Below are 18,434 nucleotides of genomic sequence, written 5' to 3'. Positions count from 1 at the left end.
TAATGGTTCTTCAAATGCAGATTCAACAAAAGCATCTCTTACTCCATTGCCTGTATCTTACTCCTCCTCACTGGCCGTACTGCAGGGGATGCGGGTGGTAGGGCTGGTGTTCTGCATTCTCCAGTTGCCACCTCCTGGGGGCCATCTGTACTTAGAAAACCTTCCAGCACCTTTGCTACTGCTCTAATGGATGGTTAGGGATTATTTTAATGTAAAATTGACCCCAAGGACTGGGGAAAGCATGAACTGCAGACCTAGACCCTTTTGTGCACATCCCATTATTGTTTTCTCTCAATATGCATGACTGCTTAGTGTATTCTAAGTGGATTTTTGACCTTGCCAGTATTTTTAAAAGCAGAACCATCTCTCTTTATTGGGTTTTTGCCCTGCTTTGTTATAGAGTAAGAGTTTCATATAATGCTTCTGAAGGGATCTGTGGAATGCAGTTGTCTCTTAAGTGATGAAAAATGACAACCTGACAATAAAATTCCCTGAATTTACAAGGCAAAAATAAAATATTACAGTTACAATGTGATTGACTATGCTATTGCTTAAGGGAGATTAAAGTATTACAAGCTAAATTAATTTTGTGCCAATCTTAAAGGACGAGCATCTTTTCAGCGTATGGGAACAGGAAGGGAAGCAGCTGCCGTTAAGCTTCTTTCCCGTGGTTCTTATTACTCAACTGGACAACGCTGGATCTTTCCAAAGAGGGAAAGGAAATGTAGTTCTCAGTCAAGATAGCATTTATTATATTTAATATCCTTATGGTTTTAGTTGCATTTTAGCACTAGAATTTCCAGTATACAAGTCGTATTACACTTTCTGCTGTGCAGACACAATACATGGTGCCCATTTTGAAGATCTCTGATCTACTCATTTCTTTAGTGCTGTTTTGATGGCTCTTTCTGTTGTTCTGTGAAGTAGACTTGTCTGCTTTAAGCAAAGGTATTATGCGTGTGATCAGACTACACTAGATAACATGTTATTCTCTCTGGCCTTGAAATCTATGAACTTAGGACAGTTGTGAATAACTTCAGGCCACCAAATAGTACAAACTCACAGATAGATTTTTCATATTTTGAACTGCTGAATTTTCTTAGAAATACAGGATGATATCGTAACTGCTATATTCTTGTACTACAGTGCAAAAAACCTCATAAGACTGAAATTTCACTGAATAGGTTAGCAAAAGAACAACAGCAATGTAAACCACAAGTGATAATAAAACACGGGCCCTAACAACCTGTTGGTTTACACTTTGTGGAATTCCAATGAAAACTAATCCACCTGCAAAGACATTGGATCAAAGCAGGACCACAAGCTTCAATTTAAATTAAGTTGTAACTAAACTTGCTAAAAATAGCATCTACAGCTTAGTAGTATTCGTGATTTATACGTGCAAGTATTTAGTCTAGAACACGTTAAAACTCTACACCTAAAAGGATATTGTATAGGCAGATTTATGAACTGTGCCTGTCTCAGTTTCATTCAGTGATTTCCATGAGCCAAATTTAATCCTGATATAACTTTGTGGAGCTACACCAGGATACATTATTTATATTATTAATAAATAATTCACAGTAAGTAGCAGCACTCAGGAAATACTGTTTAGATGATTTAAAATGTGCTTAGTTGCATTGAAGAATGTTAACATAAAACATAAGGTTGTACTAAGTACCCAAATAAATTTCAGTTACTGAAGGGGAAGAAAAAGACAACTATATATTTTAGAGACAATAAGCAGAAATTGCTTGCTTTAAATTTTGAATGTACCAAAAGGAATGGAACAAGCATCAGTGCAAGGCTTTTGTTAGTCTTAAGACTTAACTTTATGAAAACTGGATGTAAATTTGAGATTAATATTGTGGACTTACCAAGTTCTGCTAAATTGCCAAATGCAACAAGGCACATCTCTGTCAGAGCTGCATTTTGGCAATGAATACCCAACAATTTCACTAATGTAGGAATAACACCCATATTGATAAGCTGTGACTGCAGGGTATCTACATAAAAAGAAAGTACAACAGCGAGTTAGCATTTCTGTTTGTAGTACTATTCTTTAAACCAAAAAAGCATTTTTCACACAAAGCAAGTTCTAGGCTAAGCAGCATTAAAATGTCTGTCTCCTCTACTCTTCTACACTAGGATCTGGGCCAGACTTGAGATAATTCCCCCTGCCCCTGGCAATGGGATGTATTCCCAGAAATACTCCCTCCTGATATGGTCATAGGGTATAGTGGATTACGCAGCTACTGATAATTTTGTGGTTATCAGGTTCCTAATACATGTTGGGTTTGATTCTGAGCTCACTGAGACTAGCTGACTGAAATCAAACAAAACTACGTCAGCGAAATAATTATTTATCTGACAGCATGTTCCTATATACTGTTTTCCCTTAAAGATCAAAACTGGAAAATTAAAATTAGAATGAATATAAACTGGCACTGAAATAAACATGAAAAGTTTTATAAACACAGGAAGTCACAATGTAGATTATGAGGAGCTTGAGAAAAAAGAAGTTTAATAAAGACAAAAAAATGGAAGGTTTAAGAAAAGTCCTTAGAAGCCATTCTGATAATTTCTTGCATAGGATGAAAGTTTATAGTATTTACAAGTAAGAAAGTTATTGCTCCTAGATGTCTGCAAATAGAAAGATGCTTTGATGGTTAGGCAGAAACATGATTGTTTTAAAGGATTATTTATAACGATATTTTCTCTTACACATTTTACCTATAACATAGCAAAGAAGAAAAACATTGTTTCACAGTTGAGTAGAATGAAGCAGACATGAACACATCAGATGTTGTTTAGTAATTTTCCTACGCATCTTTTTTCCTTTTGTTTCTAAGCACTTTACGTTTAAATGTTACAGACTCAAAAGACAAGAATCCAAAGCCCAGTGTATTCAAGACAATTGTTATTACTTCATTTAGCTTTGGGTCAAGACCTGCAGGGGAATTCTGTTTGGTTTTTTGTTTGGGTTTTTTTTTTTTTTTTTTTTTTAGGAATGCATTCTGAGCAACTGAAATCAGTTGGAGTTTTTATATCTGTGGAGTCAGAGCCATAAAAATTGCAGATTTTTACAGGGAGATAAAAACATATTACAACTTAAGTCTAGCAAATTTAGTATCATCTCATGCTCTTGGGAAACTCTTTGCCTTCAAGATTCTGCCAAGTGTGTTTGAAACTTTCATATAATAAAAATTACGAAAAGATTCTGGAATGTTTATTTTGTTTATATTCAGTGTAAAATACTTTTATAATAATTATCAATTTGGCACACTAAGTGAGTAAACGGCATGGTTATTACAGGTTATTAGGGATAAGCAGGAATCCTTATGGCTTGACATCTTTAATAAAACTGTATTACTTACCAGTAACTGAATTTCCTTTTTTTGGGGGGGGGTGGGGGGTGTTACCTCTTCCACAGATTCATGGTCTTTAGAGAAATTTATGAGAATGCCATGTCAGACATCAAAGAGCTGTTGAAGTTGTCAAATTTCAGGTAAGTACAAATTGTACTAGCGCATGCATTGAATGCCATTTTATCTCCGGCAGATGTGTGAGTCACTACTATACCCTCCTACTTCATTCCAAACTGACTGTAAAAATCTATCTCTGAATAGGAAAATTGGGGAGGGAGGGAGCTGGAATGGTTCTGAGGAGAAAATGATTGTGTAGGAGAACTCAAGTTACTGGTAAATAATCTGTTTTTGTCCTCGGTTTGTGATTGTCCCCTGCAGACACTTAAAAATTCTGACGGAAAAATGGTAGTCGTGGAGAGCAGGAGAACAAAGACACAAACCATAAATGCCATAGAAAATTATGTGGAAAGAAATTGCTTTGTTACTAGGCTATGCACTAGTCACTCTAAAATCACTTTATCCAACTGTAATGGACAAAGAGACAATTAATTTCTATGGGCTTCACTTGGTAAAGTGTTCTGACATCAGAAACATAAACTCTCTATTTTGAGCAGGGTTTTTTTCCTGCTGTCCCTTTCTTAATAAAAAATATATAAAAAGTGCAGAGAAGACGAGTGGAAAAAGAGAAATCATATCTATCTTTGAAAGGAAACAGGAATCTTAAGAGCCAAATAGAAGGATATATTGTTGTTCAAGAGAGCATGGAGTGCACTGATTAAAGGCCCTCTAGAATTCCCAAGTAGGAAAAAAGGAAAAATAAAATATACCAAGAAAGAACAATTGTACTGGGTCAGAAGTCGGGTATTATACCTGACTCCATACCACTCTCATTTCCCTGGAGTAGAAGGATGGCACCTGAGCACAGGAATGGTCTACAGTGGTAGGAATGGGATTACAAGAATTGCCAATAAGGTAAATATTGACGCCTTAACCGGAGGAAGCAAAAGGATAAATTTTCTCCTCTGCCAGACAGGACAACCCTGTGAGTTGCAAAGCTGCATAGGAGGCAAAATCTTTGAAAATAAAAGGCTGCCAGCAGCTACTTGCTATGTTTATGCTTAAGCCTGGGCTTGCCATACAAATTCTGAACTTGTCATTTACATCTGTCATTACCACCAACAGGAGGCTCTTTCTCTAGCAAATACAAGAGCAAAGTCTATTAAGAGGTTTAAAAGTATTAGGCTTCTCACTGGTATGCAGACCTACAGCACTTTTCAGTTCGGAGAAATTGAAAACATCTAAGTGGTTCAGTCTTAGCTGAAGGGACTGACAGCAGTTCTCAGGCTCTCCTGTGAAAGACCGCAGACTGGGTACCTTGGAATAACTGCGTATGGCAGCCTTCCATTGCAGGAAGTGTTAAGGCCCTACTAGAGCAGGAGACAAATTCAGGGGACACGTATCCATCCTACAGGCAGTTGCCTGACACAGGACTAAAGTGAGCGACAAAGCCAGGCAACATCGTGTCTCAGGATGAAACAGCAGTCCTACCAGCTTCCTAAGCAGAACTTTATGCATAGCGAGCAGGAGGCACTGAATGCCTCTTCGGAGTTTATGACTTAAAGCCACAAAAGAAATTCCCTCAAATTTTACACTGCTACCGCATGTTGCACTAGTAAGATGCCTCTGTGTTCTCTTGGGGTGAAAAGCACTGACAGTGATGCTGTACAGATGCATATACAGGCAGATAAAAGGCAATCAATACATGCGCCAGCACAAAGAATTACCTACCTAAAACTTGAATTTCAATGGCTCCATGTCCTTCGGTGACACACATGGAAACTCCAAAAAGTAAGATCTGGGGAGAATATCCCAAATTGAGAACTTTATTGGGGGCATTTGAGTTTAAAATGCTGATTTAGGCTAGTTCATGATTTTGGACAGAATTTCAGAAAACAACTAGTCATTTTGTGTTTCATCAGTAACCGTGATTATAATGCTAAAGGAAAATTTGTTTTGTACAAATTGGTGGTATAATTTCGTACCCTAGAGAAACCTGCTTGCAGTCCCCACATCTATGTTAAATCATCATATAAGTGATTGTATTGATTATCTCGCTATCATAAGAAACATACTTTTTATCTGCTTTTACATGCTTTAGGTTACTTTGCATTTGTACATTTAGGCCTTGAAAGCACGCTAGACATCTTTAGCTGTGATGTAAATGAAATAAAAACCACGGCAAGCATGAAAATTAACAAAGGTAAGTCTTAGAAGGAAGCATTACTGAAATATTGCTGTTAGACCATAATAATGGTGTCATAAATCTCCCTTTCATTTCTTGTGTATTTACATAGCTTCTGCAGATGGTAAACAGTGCAAATCAGTCCCCAGCATTCATTCCAGTCGCTAAGAGTTTTGTGAGAATAAGAAAGGCTTGGCAGTTGTATGATTTAACATCAGAATGTTACATTTTACAAAGGCACTGAAGGAAAGACAGCCTTGACAGACTGAAGTTTAACGTGAAATGAGATGAGAAAGCAATCTATAAACATGATTATTTTTATCTACATATATATGCCCATATATAAATATGTGTATACTTTAACACATGCATACTATATCCACTTAAGTTCTGATCTCCAGATTGACTACCTAATAAGCCAATTGGCCTAGTTCTTTTGTAATTTCTGCATTTCTTTAAAAATGCTTTCATGGTTTGTTTTATAAATCTCAAGAGACAATTAGCTACCTTATAGACTGATCCCATTAACTTGTAAATAGTCTTGGCTCACAGGATTATGAGATCTGCAGAATAAACTACTCATGTCACTAACTCTTTTACGTGAGTGTTTGCATATGATTATTGGTTTTATTAGATTAGTTATAAGTTTTTCACTGTATCCAAGCCTGCTTTGCCTCTTGCTCTTACGCAGATTCATAGCTACACAGAGACTATAAAGTAATGATAACAGTCTTCAGAATGGGAGAAGCACAACAACGTACTGAGCCCACTGAAAGGTGCCAAAACAGCAGCTTTAAGCACAGGTGCTCTGTACCCCAAATAAAGTTTGCATAGCTTGACAAAGAAAGAATTATTATAGGTTTTTGTCAAGACTTGCTTCTTTTGGGATTAAGCTACGAGCAAAAACATTCACAAACGTGTGACCCGTTTGTTTCATTCCTAGCCATACCTGCAACTTGGCATTTTAAGAACTAATAATGGAAAGCAGGGATGAGCTATTGGTGTCTGACTGAATTTGGGTAGTAAAATACCTTTATGACAGAGAGGGTCAAGATAATCTGGGCTGAAGGCAAAGGGATACATCCCGTCAGAAAAACCCTCCGATTTCTAGCAACACAATTAAAAATCGACACTTCTTTTTTATCAGCTTAAAAGAACTGCAAGAGATGCCAAAGCTGAGTTTGTTCTGTTAACGTTGTAGTGACTAATGAAATGATAAGATACCAAGGAGGCAAAGGAAGAACTGAGAGACAGCAGGCAAAAATAATTCCTGAACACAAGCAGATGGCACAAGAACCTTGTAAAAGGAATCTCAATTTTAAAGCTTAGACAACAGTGTTATGAATGGAGTTATAATTGCAAGCTGAGTGTCCAGGACTGGGATGAGACACAAGAATGCTCTGTTAATTTGCTCTGTTTAGGAAAAGAAAATATTACTCGTAACTGCTCTTTAGTTGCCATTTTTGTAAAACTCATGTGTGATAAATCCCTACACTAATTCAAAAACTTGAAGTACTCAAGAATGAGTCTCTCATGTTAAAAAATAAGGTAGCTGATAGCTATTAAAATAAAGTAGTAGCTATTGGAAAAAGAGGGCAATTAGTTGACTGGGAATGACAAACTGTTTAGAATCAAATAAGACAATTTATATACTCTTTGCTCATAAAATGCTAAGGATTAGAAAATATTAGGGTGTTCACAGATAATTAGATGCAACTAAGAACCAAATGTGCTGTAATCGTCCTTATCTGGATAGCTAGTGCAACTTAAAAGAGTGCGAGTCATTAAAAGCAGTAAAGACATCTTCAAAGTCCCCACCTGTAATTTTGTAACATAGCATGCTAAGCAGGAAAAGATTACAGAAACAAGGAAAGGGAAGGCAGAAGTGCTATTTCAAAGACTGAAACACTTTCTTCTTACATTACCAATATTTTTTCTTTTATTTTTGTCCAATTTGTTTCCATAACTGACAAAGCAATCTGGGACTCTAGGCTGCAATCCCATACTCCTCATCCTTCAGCAAAACCAATGCAGCGTTGATCATCTTCGTAAGTAACATGGGATCAAGCCTTTGCAAGTAAATCCTGAAAATGGTATTCGCTAATGTGTGAGCACAATTAACTGTCAGGACAATCTGAATTTTCATGTTTAACAGGTCAGTATTTACTCAGAATATTATCCACCTGATGCTGCAATGCGTGGAAGTAAGTGGTTGTCTTGGGCTCATATCTGACATTGGCTGTTGTCCTGAAAATTTATGATGGTCCACAGGTGATATTTTTAGAGCAGTTCACAACTATGGTCCAATTGTACTTGTGGCTCTTAAAACAAAACTGGCAAGACGGGCCACCTACCTGTCTCTCCATGCACATGCTGCAGGTATGGTCACTGAGTTTTCTTCTAAAAATTTAATCCTCTAACTTCTTAATTTTTTTAATATTGATTTGGCAGATTATTTGGGGCTTAATTTAGTGGTTGCCCCAGTCACTGGGCAAATTCACAATGAAACTATAGGACACAAGTCTTACACAGCATACCCATGGGTGCTGGGCCAAACAGGAGCTGGGGCCCTACCAAAAGGTCCTTTTTCACGGAGACCACCAAGTATGTGGGGTAAAGTGAGGGTTTGGTAAGCCCCCAGCAATCATCCCTGATGTGGTGGTAGGACAGGCTGGTAGGGTGCACCCAGATCCAGGAGCTGGGAATACTCCTGCATTTCTCACTTCTGATATTGCTTCAGTGGCTCCTGTGAATATTGCGTCAGTTTGTTAGTTCATGCGAGATGAAAGATGTCATTTAGCAGAGCAGAGAGCAGCTAGTGAATCCTCCCAGCTGTCACTGAACTACACAACTGTTTTATTGACTGCATCAGAATAAGATATCTTACTAGATGGAATGAAGTCATTTATTCAATGTTCATAACAGTTAAACTCTTTAGAAGCTGCTTGTTTGGGAGATTTATCTCATAATTAGTTTTCCAAGGGAAGATCTGCTGGGAGCTTGGTCACTGAAGCAATACTGATACAGTGTCTCTACACAGTGCTTTTGGACTGGTCTGTCTTGAGCTAGCAAATATACTGGATGCTCATTAGTCTTAATTAATCCAGAGGATTCTGGTAGCTTAGAGGTGAGAATATCTATTTGCTCCAAATATTTTAACAAATAAAGACAATATGGAGTTAAAGCTATGAAATGTAATAAAATGTGACACTCATGCAGACATGAAGCAAAACAGTTCCTGAAAAATATATGAAATAAAGGAACTAGAAAGCTGCTATTTGGAGAAGAAGGAAGAAGTACTGTAAGCAAGTATTCTTAGATAATACCAGGAAAAGAGGAGGAAAAAAGAATGTAAGAACCAGACAAAGAGATGAGACACATACAACAGTGATATTTGGAGATGGATAAGTAAGACTAAGAGTAAGAGCTCCAGAGAGATGGCACAGAAAACACATAAGGAAACTATGCTAGAAGATATGATAAAGCAGATTAAAAATTTATACAGTAAAGGTAAAAAAAATTAAGTCTGTAGACCATCCTGAAAAGCAGAAGAGTTTTAGGGACATAGGTTTGGAAAGTGAGTTACAGCAAGTGGTAACTTTAAGGAAATGGTGAGCAGCTAATAAAGAAGCTATTTCTTCCTAAGATAAAACACTACAATTCAGGAAATGGGCATGATCGAAGAAACAATGTGATTAGCTAACTACATTTGCAATCTGTGCCATTACAAGTCAGGAGAACATCCTCTATTTAGCTTTCCTCATTTATCCCAATTTTCCTACAGGTTAAAATTTTGAAAAAATTGGAAATGTGCAAACGCTGTAAAATATGTTTTGGCATATTACCACGCTTGCATGCATAAGCAAACTAGGTACTAAAATATCAGTATGTTTGTACAACTAGTGTAGAACACTATTTTCTTACCCTCAGCGGCCGAGGATTTCTCATTTAAGATACTATCTTGTGTTTTTGTCCCAGCCCCTAAGCATCTCCATTTAATGGGATAAAGAACATCATAAACTTAGAATTTGTAGACACAGAAGTGTGTTGAACATACACATAAATTATTCCCCATTTATCTTAGAAGAAAGTAATGTGGTTTTATATATACTTCACAAGGAGAAAAATGATTAAGGAAAACTGTTTGGCATATATACCCCCAAATCATCAACAAGACAACACTGCATGCCTGCAACAAATTAGTCTCATGGTGTTGTTTGATACTAAATGAAAAAGAGGGGACTTAATGTAGCCTTCTAGTTTACTTCTGTAAGTTTGTTTTTTCCTATACAGAAAATTGTATATGCAAATCGAGGTACTTGATCTTTTCAGAATAATTTAGTGTTAGTATCCACAATGTAAACCTACAGTTGACTTTAACTTTTATCTTTTTTCTTTTATTGATGGGGTTGTTCTCCTGGTAGACATAAAGCAAATTTTCGGTGTTGTTTACCATTCTCATTGCTATAGTTCATCAGCATGCCACAAAAGACAGTCAAGAGCTTCTCACTGGCTGGATCTGTTTTACTGCACAGTGACCTTATATGGTCTACTACAATATGTGCACCACCTGCATGGTCAACTGCGTTCCTGCCCTCATCTGTAAAACAAAGAGTTACATTAAAAAAAAAAAAATGAAATCAAAACCCACCATAGAGTCCCGAACATAACAGTAATCATACAAAATGAAGCTTTTAAACAGAGTGAAGTCATTCCTCCAGTGTTGTCAAATTCATCTAGAGAGATGCTTGAGGGCCAGCTTTTAGTGCAACAGAGCTAGGGAAGCGAAAACACCTACATCAGAAGGGATTAACCACCTGGCACTAATACCTTTGTAGAGAAGTTCAGCATTTGAGGCAGAGCGGCTGGAGCCGATAAATGATATTCTGAAGATACATGGGGTTTTGCCAGAGGGAGGCTCTGAGCACTTTACAAAGCCTAGTCCATACACCCTTGTGGACCAGGTAAATTACTCGTGCCGTTACGCAGATCGAGATGAAATACAGAAAATAAATTGCTTAGGTTACTTAAAAACAAAATGGGGAATAAAACGGACAAAGCAGAGGTACTAGTTCCCAGTCACAAACTCTGTTCATGCACTCACTCTGCCACACAGCATGTTCTTTCTATTTCTATACCTGAAATTTAATACCACTATCAGATTCTTTTTGTATGGCTAAAAGAAAAAATTGCTCTGCATCTATAATAGACTACAATGTTCTGAGGTTTTGTAAATAACACCCCATAATCTTTGTATGGAACTCTTTCTGTATAACAAATCAGATTTGATGTATCAGTGCAGGAATAAAGGAAAAATTGGCCTTCTATTACAGTAATCGACAATGCCACTTCCTTTCCCAGCAGGCAATCAGCAACAGACAACAGTCAATAGCCTAAATTCCAGGGCTTCCAAAAGGAGAGATTTCCAAGTGAGTTACAGTTGGAATCAACTGGAAAATTTGGTTGAAAACAAAACCTTGGGGGGAAAATCACTAAAGCAAAAGTTTTGCAAAGTAAGGAAAAACCCCCCTCCCCTTAATTCCTTAATGGCCCCAAAGCAAATCTCCTCTTCCCCTTGTTATTCACCACTCTCTCATCACTCCTCTCTCTCCCCATCATACGTGGAGGTCAAGCTATCAAGTTTTCCTCATTGTGCAATGTATTTGGTATGAAAACCAAGGTTGTCCACGTTTATAATATGATCCCACTATAGTGTTCCGGAGCTCTGCAAAAAGAAGTTTCTAAATCTTCCAATTCTTGTTAATACCATTTATGAGGCATATATACCCCTTACATACTATATATATATATATATAGGATTATAAGTGTAATATATACACCTACTATACACACACACACACACACACACACACACACGGTATATATAGGGACTTCAGATAATTTGCTGAGTGGAGCTGAAGGAAAAAGGGTAATTCTTGGTGGATATTAACTATTAAATTTATTACCGAAGTAATAAGTGTTTTGCAGAATAACTGAGATACATGCAACAGAGAAAAATGTCACTGCCATGACTGTCTCCACCTTGGACATGATCAGGACATGAGGGGACTGTGTTTCACTGCAGGTATGTATATTCCATTTTGAAAAACGAGAAACTGGAATCTTGTTTACAGTCAAACAAATTCAAGATAAGATTCTGTGTCAAGGAAGGACTATTAAAAAAGGAGAAATATAAAAGAAATAAATCTCTCACATCCTTGATGCAGTGACAAATGTAGGCATAATGCTGAAATGAAAGGAAGTCCTACACCAAAATATAGTAAGACAATATTCAGATTCAGTGCTTAATTTTACCAAATCGGCAGAGAAAAAAAAACAAACTTGGCTGGAATATTCCAGCATCCTGTTTTATGTATTCTCTTCTCGTCTTTGTTATTACAAAAGTTATGCAAAACCATGACTTTGTATTTGACTCACCTGTTTTGTGAGTCAAAACAGGTGTGCAAAATGAAACTGAATCACTGATTCTGGGTCAGATGGACTGAATGTGGTCCTCAAATTACCATAATGCAATTGAAATCAACAAACTAAGACAATGATAAAATTGAGCTTCAGGTAAGAATCAGGTGCCAAGCTTGTTCCCATGTCTTGATATGGAACTGCATATAAAATATGTAAGCAGAGAATAATATAAAGGCAGAATCAGGTGAGGGTTTGGAAGCAAGGGTTAAAAACCAAAAAAACAGTGCCTTACCTGGATGGAATTTGGCACAACTCCACTGAAAATAATTGTGTGATAGTATCTTACAACAAATGAAAATCTAACTCGTATATCCTTTTAGTTGCATTCTCTCTGGTTTGTCAAAGAAGTTATATATCCAAAACCTGCTGTATCTTTAAGTACATAATAGTCTCTCACTTCAAATACACGACAAAATTCTTATTCACACCATATTTTTGTTAGGTAGATAGATAATCAGCTTCCACTGTACAGACAGCAAAAGTAAACCAGAAAGATTCAGAAACAAGTCTGACTCCAAGAAATGTCTCTCTGTCTCTATAGTATACTCAAAAAGTTAGGGCAAAATGAACTTCAGGATCCCTCCCAAGTAGGTGGCAGGCTATAAGTGCCAGACTTTGACGTGACTACATAGGCTGCGAGATTTGTAAAAGCGATGCTTTAATTGAGTTTGTTGCTCTACCTCTTTCCCATGCTAGAGCTCACCCTGCATAGCTGCTTCTCTGCCCTAGGCAGCTGGGTGAAGAGCAGACCTGGGCTAGTGCTATAATTAGGATCTCCTGATGCTGCCTTCTTATGCGTAAGAGGATTAACTCGGCTCATCAGTGCAGGGCCACAAAGAATCCTGTACCAGATATAGGAGGAAAATACTGAAGGTCCTGACTACCCACTCCAAGCTCAGGCTATGACAACCCATTGCATTCCCAAGCAAAAAGTGTATTTCTGACTCAGAATGCTCCACGTACTTATTACCAACTCGCTTCTCCCTGCTCCGTCGCTAAGAAACAGATTTTGCACACAAGAATACTCACCAAACTCCAAATCATTTACAGTCAAAACAAGACCACAGCATGTTGCCGTGTCTTGTTCTCAATCTAACTATTACCTTGCAGTTCAGCTTTATGAAATCCCACACTTAACGTGCGTCCAGTCTCCCAGAAGCTGTGTTGAAATTTTTTCCTGTGACCTTTTAAAATAAACATTTGCTATTCCTAAGAGATCAGTGATTGAACAGTTTAATGAAAGCATTCACATTTCTGCTTAAAAATGCTTCACTGCAGCTCACAAAGGGCAATGCTGTTGTAAAGCTTTTTTTTTTAAGTATATGTAATACTGTTTAAAGATGCCAGAATGACAACAACCTAAGACACTAGAGGCATTTTTTTTTCCTACAAAATGTACAGTAAGATTTATTGCAGAATGAGTTATTACTTCCGCAATGTTCTTTAGTCCAATGCAATGCAACCATCTCTAAGAATTAGCACAGTCCCTTTTTCTATCCTGCGTTGCTCACAGGAGTTTTATGCAAAACTGCGTTTTAATGTGGATTATCAAATTACTGTGACTGCTCAGGTTCCCCCTATGAACAAAGTCTTGTCAAATTGCCCCGTGGCTCAGCGATGCCTGCTCCAATGGATGGCCAAGTCAAAGACCAAGATTTTTTCAGTGCATATGATTGGTAGGTCTTTAAAATGCAGCACTTAGAGTAGTTTCAGTGTGCTTTTCCCAAGATGTGTTTGCATAATTTTCCTTTGAGTTTTCTTCCCCAGTTTACTAAACCCTAAAACAAACCACTAAGTCATAAAAGGTTAACAGGAAAAAAGAATTAAAATGACAGCTTGAAATATGAAAACAATGTAAAGCATAAGCTATATACAGCCAATGTGTTATTTCTAAAATACATGCACCAATACTTTGATTTTTGTCACCACTGTAAGGTTATTATTTCTGGAAATATAGTTACATCAGGCAAAGGGCTGTGCCATAGTATAGGCAGATATCAGAAAACATTTTTGCAAATAGCTCACCTAGTGCTCTTTAATCTAAACCTTAAACTAGCTTTGTTGTTTTCATACTGGGCCCTTTCTTTAACATAAAGTTTAAGCTCTGCTAATCCAAGTGACATTAAAGAAGCTGATGCATCTCATACAGATTGGGACAAAAACATTTCTTATTAATGTTCTATTAGGATATAAAGCTGTGTCTTCACAAGAAAAAAACAGCACAGTTTCAGACAGTTCTAAAAACTCGTGTTTCACCCAATTTTTAATTAAGTTTTAAAATATATTTTTATATATAGTGGAGGTCTGGTTCCTCCACTATTCCAAACTTTTCTCTTCGTCATCTCTAATATTTAAACTACAGTTTAGAAGTCATTTGTACTTCAGAAATTATCCTGGTCCTGCAAAGATGCACATCATTATTTAAGCGTGTATACGGTGAGTAAACCCAAAGGCTGGTAAAAATTAGGTAGGTGTCTATGATTCTGGTGATGATGGCATCATAGCTAGTTAAATAATGACTAAGTAAAAGTATAGAAAATTATGTTCAGTATAGCGATGTACTGAATGGTTGTTTGAAAGATTGTCCATTTTTTTTCTCACAAAAAAGGTAAGGTATGAACACTCTGTATTACCTTTGCCTATCATATCTTTATGTCGTGATGTGCCACTGCTTTCCAAAGAGTTCTCTGCTAAGTCTTTGTTACTGTATCTTAATTCTGAAATGTGAATTTTGTGTTTTACAATACACTTTTATATGTAATATTTCTCAGCAGGGGCCCTATATTGGTTTGCAGATTCAAAATGCATAAAATAGATTTAACCTTTAAAAAGCACCAAAAATCACAAGTTACCATGTTGTTATAATGTCTGTTATATATGTAGGCTTCAAAAATAACCATTTCTCAGATAATCAGCTAGAAAACTATTTGACAGCATTTCTTAAAAAATTATATTTTGGGTTTCAAATTTAAGATTTGTACTTTGAAATGTTCTGGCTGTGTCTCGCAACTGGAAACCTGAATTCTCCTTTCTCCAATTCATGTTCTACAGAAGTTTATTGGGGTAAATAGTTGCATTGGTATAAATGGTGCAAGTTAGTGAGGGAAAGGATGATTTGTATGATCAAGGTCGCTGATTTGCATAAACCAAGCTGCCAAGGCAGCAGCTTTTGGTGACATGGAAAAAATATAGTATTTAAAATTCTTTTAGTCTGCAATTGGGTGTAACGATCAAACAATTTAATGGACATACTGCCATTTTACTTTAAGTGCTTCATCTTTATTGCATTTGGCTCCAATCCTGCATTCTTTTTGACCAAAATATTTCTTAGGGTTAGACCAGTGCTTTATGGACAGCATTTTTTTAAATTATTATTTTTTTAAAGATGAACTAATTTATAGTAGCCCAAGGTGGAGGAGGGAAGGGTTCTTTCTACATGTTCTATTTTTATTTTTCTCTATTTTTTAATTAGGTCCTCTTTGCATGGTTTTTGTACTGAGGCATTCATCTGCTCCTGCTGCTTATTCTTTCACCTGAAGTCCTAAGCTTCTGTGATATCAAACTGGCTGCTGCAGAGGAAATTATGATGTGACATACAGAAAATTATGACCGTGCGTGGGGAAAAAACAGCAGGAGTAGAACTCCAAAGGAAGAAAGGTCCTGCTTACAGGTTTTCTCTCTTCTTATTAAGAAAATAGAAAGAGAAAATATTCAAAAAACACTGTTAGGGGCAAACCATTGGCTAGTGTAAACCACGTTATCTATGTAGACATTAGGAAAAACACTGCCACTTATATAAACTGGGAGTTTAGAATTTTTTTTTCCTGTCTGACCACTGTGAAGATAAAACTTTTAATGCAATGCTGTCATTCAGTTTTAACACTTGACCCTACTTTTTATCTTGAATCTGTGTATGCTTTTAAATCACTGGATTCTGGACCCTGTCAGTTCTTTGACGGCACGACTACAGACTACAACCCTGTTACAGAACACAGAGCAGCACTGCACTAATTTTAATTTTTCAAGGAAAGTAAGCTTAATGTAATTATATTGCACTATTATTGTTTGCTGCTTTTTCCATGTCTTCTGTGCACTTGTCTACAAGGGACAGGACACAGCAATACTGTATTTTGAGATTCATGGTTTAATAATTTGAAAGATATTTTTTGGGATTGCCCTATCTTGTACTGAAATTTCCTTTCCCTTTATTTAATTCCTTCAGGAATTATAAGACTCGGATTACCAGAAGTACAGTTTTGTTTTATTTGCTTATTGATTAAAATCAATCAATATAGCCTTAAAATTTTTGCTTTATGAAGAAAAAATAATCTTGAATTAGTCATGCTTGCTTCAGAGATAAACAGAACAGTCTTGTAATCAGTTCATCTTAAATTGCTGGCAATTATCCTTAGCCTTAACTCCAGCTGCATTGAGGGTATTGTCTCATAAGTTATTCTTTGAGAACTTATTCCTAAAATAGTAAATATGTAAACAGTAAACTAGAAATGCTAACAGAGGGCTGTCTTTTAAAATAGTGCTTTCAAGGACTTAAAATATGTAGCATTAATCTTCTTCGACAAAACTGTTGCCCCAGCATATTTGCTGGCTAATAACAACTGATGCAGCAGTGTACTGGCCCTCTTATGCAACTGATTTATTCTAACAAATACAATTTAAAAATGTTGTATCCAAATGGAGATCTAGGGGCATTTTTGGTAGACTCCTTATGATATATTCAATGTGGATATCACTGCCACAGGATATCACTGCCAACAAGCTCTAATATTTCTTCTGAGTATTGTGGGATTTCTTTTGTCTAAAGAGTCAGGAGTTTGGCAGAACGTTTGAAGGGACGGGTAAATGTGCCAGTATCACAATCTCCCTAATGTTATGCTAAGGCAGCAGTCAAATGCAAGCCAGAATCAACTCCACAACTTAAATGCAATAAAATTTGCTTATTTTTCATATTTCTCTTATGTCAGATACCTATGAGAAAAATCATGTGTTTCTGATTTCAGACAAAAGAACAGTGATGAGTTTACTGTTCAAGACTTTTCAATACTTCACTTCCAGTCAAATTCTACTAGTGGACCTGAGATTTCAATATAATAGCAGAAATGTTTTTATCAGCAACAAGACATAAAATACTCCTAGTCTCAGTATTGGCAGGTGACTTGTTCTGGATTCCAAGGAGATTTTAGTTTTAAAATGTAATTTCCAATGCTGAATTCTAGTTGAAAATAAAGAAGCCAAGCAGTATGAAAAAGTTCTACTAGATATATAAAAGTCAGTTAAAGGCCCTCAAAGCTGAATGTAGCACTTCCCTCTGCCTTCCTTTCCGTGTGCAATATGCTTACAGCAGATTCCTCAGTTGATTTTATAACTCTATGCAACTCCTTAGTAATTCCATTGCAGTCAAACAAATTACTCTAGGTTTATGAGAGAATAAGTCAGAGCTGAAGCCAGCCTATGCTTATTATTTCATACAGCATGAAATAAATCATGGAATCCAATTATACGGTAAAGCATCAGGCAGTTTTTCTACACTGGTAAACAGGTATTTATAGCATCTCATGCTATTATCAGAATAAACCTGCAAACAGCAATTAATTTAGAATTTTTATTCCCAGGCCTGGAGTGCAATGTTGTCTCTCAGCTTCAAACTCTTGAAGAACAAGGGTGTGAACTGAGCACGGCATGGTCACATGCCGGTGCAGAACAGGGGCGTTGTGCTGCTGAAAGGAGCTTGGCAAGAGGCTTAGCCTGGTGTTGTCTGAGAGTGGTACTGCTGGCTGAAGGAGCTCGAAGGAGCCATGGGTCTCCACCAAAGCAGCCAGAGGAGCAGTCTGAGAAAGTGTATAACCCATGGGGATTTGGAGTAGGTTGGGAAAAGACAAAGAAGCAAAAAACTAAACCAAACAAAAAAACCCCACCATAAAGCATATTTGTGCATCCTACTAGGCCCTGGGAAGAAAGAAAATTATTCAGAGAAGTGAGAAAGTAACAAGTGGCCTTGGGATTTAGGAAAAGCTGGGGTGAGTCTTGGGTTTGGGGTCAGGGCTATCCTTGCCCCAAATCATGAAGCCTAGGGGACGTGAGCGGACTTGGCCTTCTAAAGCAATGCCAAGCAGCAGCATGCGGGCTGTTGCTTGTTAGTGTGCAGCCTGCATGGAGGAGCTGTCCTGTAGAAAATTCTTGTATCTGAAAGGCTGTAGGATACAGCCTAAGAAAGACCAGCAAAGTGTTTTGTTCTAGGAAATCTTATGTCCTTAGCAGAAGGCAACCCATCGATTTGACTGGAGGGCAACTAGCAATGCACTACGACTGCAGAACAGCCCGCA

At 37.1% G+C, this 18,434-nt stretch overlaps 1 protein-coding gene across 5 annotated transcripts in view; it reads right to left on the bottom strand.

The window, feature by feature from the left end:
- RAP1GDS1 (Rap1 GTPase-GDP dissociation stimulator 1) overlaps positions 1-18,434 on the bottom strand; it is a 102,631-nt gene that overhangs the window by 15,533 nt on the left and 68,664 nt on the right. For 4 of the 5 annotated variants that reach the window (XM_087735691.1, XM_087735692.1, XM_087735696.1 and 1 more), the window contains 2 exons: positions 10,064-10,210; positions 1,878-2,006 (listed from right to left, as the gene is read on the bottom strand). In XM_087735691.1, coding sequence (XP_087591817.1) covers positions 1,878-2,006; positions 10,064-10,210 — 276 coding nt within the window. The remainder of the gene's footprint in view (positions 1-1,877; positions 2,007-10,063; positions 10,211-18,434) is intronic. The other variant, XM_087735694.1, reaches the window with a different exon arrangement.

Source organism: Nipponia nippon, unplaced genomic scaffold (assembly GCF_047370975.1).
Source record: "Nipponia nippon isolate SJK-2023a ecotype South Korea unplaced genomic scaffold, ASM4737097v1 scaffold_6, whole genome shotgun sequence".
Classification (NCBI taxonomy): domain Eukaryota; kingdom Metazoa; phylum Chordata; class Aves; order Pelecaniformes; family Threskiornithidae; genus Nipponia; species Nipponia nippon.
The sequence above is the reverse complement of the archived record's forward strand: the minus strand, read 5'-3'. Positions and strand labels throughout refer to the sequence as shown.